The sequence below is a fragment of the Electrophorus electricus genome, chromosome 17, assembly GCF_013358815.1.
Source record: "Electrophorus electricus isolate fEleEle1 chromosome 17, fEleEle1.pri, whole genome shotgun sequence".
NCBI classification, from domain to species: Eukaryota; Metazoa; Chordata; class Actinopteri; order Gymnotiformes; family Gymnotidae; genus Electrophorus; species Electrophorus electricus.
In genome coordinates this window covers 12,057,200-12,063,199 of record NC_049551.1, presented here as the reverse complement: position 1 = coordinate 12,063,199, position 6,000 = coordinate 12,057,200, and the positions used below count along the sequence as shown (strand labels likewise).

Genomic DNA, 6,000 nt, shown 5'->3' with positions numbered 1-6,000 from the left:
AAGCAGGTTAACTGTTAGCCCTTAGTGCCTCTTATGTTCGCATAGGTTTTAATTTGCCAACTAAAAATGTTAGGTTTGACATGTTTGTATCTCTAATTTCATGTATGTAGCAAACTGTATATGTTCGGCTTTTTAAAGCTTCCTGTAACAACTTATAAGGGTCACAAAACAAGGTGGACTGACTCAGACAGCTCCTAAATATTCCCCAGTGCATAATATTATGTGGCAGCTTATCAGCACAAATTAATATCCAAATAAGACGGCCGTAAAACTAAACTATTGGCATGAACGGCATGAACTTAAATGGACAAATACAGCAGTATGTTCGTCTCAGAACCAGTATGTGTTGGTAAACATTTTTACATCAGTAGCTAACTACTGTGTAACTATACATGAATCAAAGTCTTTTTTTAATTTAACTGAGTATTGTGGTTGTTTCAGAATTATACCGCTGTTTGTACCCTTCCTATTTACAGCGCAGAATGTGCCAGGCTTTTGATAGCCTTTACTTGCCATCTCTGTGAAATTGTTAAAATTTGGTAGTATTCATTGCCCATCAAGAATGGACCTTAAGTGAATTTGACGTACGAGACTGAGAAACATTCTCGTCTCCTCCAGTCCAACTATAAGCTATTTGTGTGTTTTTTAAACAAAAGCACGTGTTAGGTAAATCCTGTCACATGGCACAACATTTATGCGTAAATCTGTTATTTTCCACAACAAAAACGGTTACAGTATAGCTTTTTGCAAAATCTCGCGTTTTGACAGATAATTTATCCGCTAAAGTTGAACGACCCCTTCCCCCCCTGAAAAACACCTGAAATGGAAATGTAACTATTGTCTGAAAATCTTTGTACCGTTAGCCCGGAGTAACTTCATACTCAGAGGTCTTCGGGTCGCGAGTGCGCAACAGCCATCATCGCAGAGTGACATTCTCTCCATTCCCTCTGAATAAAGGTAGTCAGAAAGCGGACCTTTTCGCAAGATTTGAACTGCAAGGACGCCTGGCCCTACATCAGACAGGGTACAGTGTCACGCAGCAAACCGACGACGCAGCCTTTAGTTAACGTTATTTATTGGTTTTATACAACAGCGCCAGATGCTCTGCGTGAACAACACTGAACGGAAACGAAATGATAATAATCACCGACTACTGCAGGAGACTGCTGCAACTTTTTGTCTCTTTATATGTTATTCTTTAATAGATGTCACTGCTGCTTTAAAGCGAACAATTTATCCTGCTGAGTTTTGAGACAGTAGATAACAATGGTCAGCGCGCCAATATTCATACGGGTTTCTGTTATATTTGGACTCAGCTTTTGGCAGTTTAAAAATGCTTCGAGACAGAAAAGAAATCTGCACCGAGAATGCTTTTAGCTCTGCGATTTATCGCGCGAACTGAGGCAGGCTACAAGCGCGCGCATCCCTAAACCTTGCCAAGCGGAGCCTCTCGCCATCGCGCGTTTTCGCGGCGGACAGAATTCTGGAAAGACTAACGTGCTGTGCAGTAATTACCAACAACCGGACAGCGGCGTCTATACGGGGTAGTCCTGTCAGTTGCGCGACTTGATATGGGTGAGTAGTCTGAGCCATGTTCTGGGTTGATGGAGATTCATTTGAATGTAGTTGGAAATGATCGGTATCAAAAACTAATGGTATTTACCTGCTTCAAAAATTCCGAAATGCTTCTTAAAATCAAATCTTACATAACGCTTGAACACCGATTTCTGTTGCTCGTTGTTGAACTGCTGCAATATTCTCAGTTACTGTCCCAAGCTCATGCGACTGGTCGTTGGTTCAGGTGTGGGTGGCATATTGCTTGGTCGTGAGCAAAAGAGAATTTGGAACATTGTGATTTTTTTTCTTTCTCTTTTTAAAGAGAAGAGGCTAAAGAGGCTATAAGGCGTCTTATTTGTTCACGCTTAACATTGGTGAGCACAGACGCAAGATATGTAAGGATAAAAGGTGTTTATGTTCCGTTATTTCTCTTTGTGTGAATTGTGTGAATAGGGTGACATTATTATATATTCTGTTCATATTTTGGAATGTGACAATTTGAAAGATGACATTTTCATATCCACTCAGATACGCTCTAGCCAATTACTGCTTGGCCTTCTGTTTACAGTCCATCTGGGGGTTCTCACCTGCAGGAGTAATCCTGCCTTTGGCTTCAGGCTCTGCTCATCCATTTGAACCACACTAGGAAATCAACACAGAGTCTTTGCCCCTGGCATGCTGTTGATAGCTAATTAGACTGCCTAGGTCTGTCTGGCACTCAGACCATTGCAAACTTGTGTAATCACATGCTAGCCAGGTCAATTATTAGCAGGTAGATCTGGAAATGGTCTAAAGCTTTGACTTCCAATCACTTCTTGTTATGCTGTGTGAGATAAGCATCAGCATCAGTACGTAGCCTCATTCTCAAGATTCAATCTACAGTCCCTTTGTCTACTACAGTACTACTTGGTCTGGTGCAGAAGTAATTCTTAGTTTGGTTACGCTTTTATTATTGCTTCATCAAGGCTGCAGGATTCTTCTCACCGTCAGGGCAGACAGAGGCCTCCTCTTACTTTTCAGATGTCTTTTCCTATCGTTCTCACCTACCATGCCACAATCCCTGCATTCCTCTTCTGGTCATCTTCTCATCACTTCCTGTTTTCATTTATCCACATTGGGGATCTCCTGCTTTCCGCTGCAAGGCGCATTGTCTTTGAAGTGTTCTCCTCCTCACATATATAAGATCCTTGAAATCATTAGACCAGTTTAAACATTGCTTGAAAACTCATCAGTTTGTCTGGGCATGCTCATAGCACCCTAGCTTTCCACTTCATTATTTCCTCTCAATTATTTTTCCATTTTTCAATGTGGCTGTTTTGTTGGTGTAATTTGTCTCATGATTTTACAATGTGTCTTGCTGTTTTCTTTTAATGTGTCCTTGAGGCTCTAGAAATGCTCACGAAATTCTACTACTATCATTATAGTAGTGAACACATGAGTAAAAATGTGTACACCTGAGTCTGCTGCATGTCACCAGGTTCTCCGTGCAGATATCTCCAGACCTGGCCTTAGAGAACTACAAATGTGTAGTTTAGTTTCCTCCCCAATATAAAACATGCATAAACTTAAGCATCAGCGCTAGACTGGGGTTCCAAATAGACTACAGAAGAATACTTTTGGGATGAAGAAATGATAATTAGGTGCTGTCTCCTTCTCTGAATTCACAGATTAAATGATTGCCTTAGGAAGCTAGAGTTGCACCACAAAATATTAGTCTAAGACAGAATTCTCATGTTATGATCTCAACTTAATTTATTAGATATTTTATTATTATCTCAGCTTGTGCATAGTCACTTTACGTGGGCAGGGATAAGAAGAAAGACCAGAGAGTAAAACATGCACAGGGCATGTGTTCTGTGACTAGTGAGTGTTTTGATGTAACAGTAGTGGTGTACTCTGTGTTAATTGGGGTTTGAAACTCCTAATCAGTAATGGCTGGAGTGAATAGTATTTCTTCATCCCCAAATAGGCACTTACTTTCTAAATCGTTCTCTGAATAGCTAATAGAGCAGTCACATTAGTTTGGGCCAGCTCCTTTTTGTTTACCTTCTTATTAAAAAGATTTTTTGCTTTGTTATGTTTTGTATTATTATTAGTATCAGTATGTCTTCACTGTAATTCCCTGTTGTCTCATCATCAGTAAGATCACTGTTGACTTAGATATGTTAACACAGCCTCAGCCAGCTGTATTTGTCATAGGTACTATTATTATTATTATTATTGTTATTATTATTATTATTATTATTATTATTATCATCATCATCATGATATTAAAAGTACATATTATGCTGATTGGAAATTCATTAAAATTAAAATGTCCTGTAATGACTAGCTCAGGAAGGTAGGATTCATACACCTACACTTAATTAACAGATCCACAATACTATGGTCCAAGGTTGGAAAACTGTTAACAGTTGATTATAGAACAGAGAATAATTGACTCTGAACAAAATCAGTATACTGAACAATATTTGGAAAATACAATCTTGGTCAGTATTTGGAAAAAAGCAATATAGTAAACATTGAAAAATTAGTGACTGGAGTTTACAAAGAACACACTTAAAAGGAGTATAGACAGTATGAGTCTATAAACAGGAAACAGGAAACACTGCTTCCACTGGAGAAGGTAAGGGCTGTATATGGTTGAATCCATTCCCTGAGAATTTACAAGCATCCTACAGAATATTTTCTCCACATGGTTCAGAAGATATTTGTTTGGTTTCTTCACACAGAAATCATCACAGGAACTCATTTATTTAAACTGCTCTTCTGCCTTCTTTTGACAATGGGTGCTGATAGTCATTAATCTAATTTATTAAGCTCATTTGTGCATTCTGTAACGTAAGGAGGCTAAACAGGATGTGGGGATGAGTTACATTTAACAAACATACGTTTATTCACACAGAAACCAAATACGATGCAGCAATGAAGCTAACGTAACATCGAACACCGACAACAGAACCATAGGCGTTTATATACATACGTAAATGACAAGCAATTACAAACAGGTGTGACACATGGGGGAGGTGGCCACACGGACAAACATACACACACACACACAAACACACAGGGAGACACTTGGAAGGAGGGGCCGTACCGTGACAGAGCCCCTCCTCAATGGTGCGACTCCTAGCACGCCCACCTATCAGGCTACGGCCCTAAAGCCAACGCCAAATGGCGAAGCCAGAGGACCGAGCACGGACACAGTGACAGGGACAGGTACAAAATTACATAAACGACTGTTAAAGAGTCCAGGCATGCCGGCAGGAGCCCCGGCCTGTCCCCCAGTCGTTGGTGGGGCTTGAGTCCTACCAGCCTGTGGAGGATCACCCCTCGCCAATTTGGGGAGCAGTGACTTCCGCGTACCCATTTCAGGAGGCAAACCAGTTACTTTGCCAGTCTCTGGGGTGGGCACAGATGTCGCCTCCCCCTTTCCTCTACGGGGCTTAGGTACAGGCACACGAGTTCTGGGGTTGTATGCCCTAGTAGAGGGAGTTTCCTCCTCGGACGAGGTCGCCTCTAGTTTTGCGCTTGCTGGCTTGCTTGTGCCTAGCCGAAACCTCCTGGGTGGAGCCTTGGGCAGTATCGTACATGCCGGAGGCTCGTCGTTGCCAGAGATGACAAAGTGAACATCACTGTCCGCGAGAGAATCCCCATGGAGGACCTCCTCCACCTCCATCGGTGGATCCTCCCCCTAATCGGACCCCAAGTCCGACCACAGACTGATGTCGCTGTACTCCGCTCTCTCTGCATACTCAGCATAGCCCTCAGAATAGTCCATGTAGGGGTCATAGGACCCAGCGGAGTCCACCTCAGAGTGCCAGTTCTCATAGTCTGGCTGGTCTCCGTAGGACCCAGTTTACTTCCCTTCTTTCCCTTCCTCTTTTTACCTTTCTCAGGCATCCTTCGTCGGTCGGTGCATTTGTCAATTGAGCTACTCTAGCTTATCCCTTATTTTGCTTTAAAAAATACATTTGTGATACATGCAATGATATTTTATGTAAATTTATGCCAATGTCAATTTATGCCACCAATAACCCACGATTTAGGTTTCGTCTGTGGTTGAACTGAGAACTTACTGATGCTCAAATGGATTCTGAATTTCACAATACAGCCTAACAACAAAACTGGACAGCAGTATTCCAGTATTCTAAACAAACAAACTGACTCACTGACTTGACTAAGTAACTTAAGTAAAATCCCATGTGTAAGTAACAGCTGTTGCATTCCTGAGCACTGCCATGTCACACACACACACATACACACACACACACACACACACACACACACACACACACACACACACACACACACACACACAGACAACAGACAACGACATGATCAGCATGATTGTTTATATGTTAATTACATTGGAGTGTGTGCACTTTGCAACACTTTAGATTTGTTCATATGACCTAGGCTGCAAGATACAATACCATCTTT

General features: G+C 41.5%; 1 protein-coding gene across 2 annotated transcripts in view; it reads left to right on the top strand.

Moving 5' to 3' along the window:
- The first annotated feature begins 907 nt into the window (after positions 1-907).
- lrrtm4l1 (leucine rich repeat transmembrane neuronal 4 like 1) overlaps positions 908-6,000 on the top strand; it is a 28,834-nt gene continuing 23,741 nt past the window's right edge. For both annotated transcript variants that reach the window (XR_003410436.2, XM_027007242.2), the window contains exon 1: positions 908-1,575. Coding sequence is in view for 1 of the 2 variants with exons in the window: in XM_027007242.2 (XP_026863043.2) it covers positions 1,572-1,575 (4 nt within the window). In the remaining variant the exon portion in view is untranslated. The remainder of the gene's footprint in view (positions 1,576-6,000) is intronic.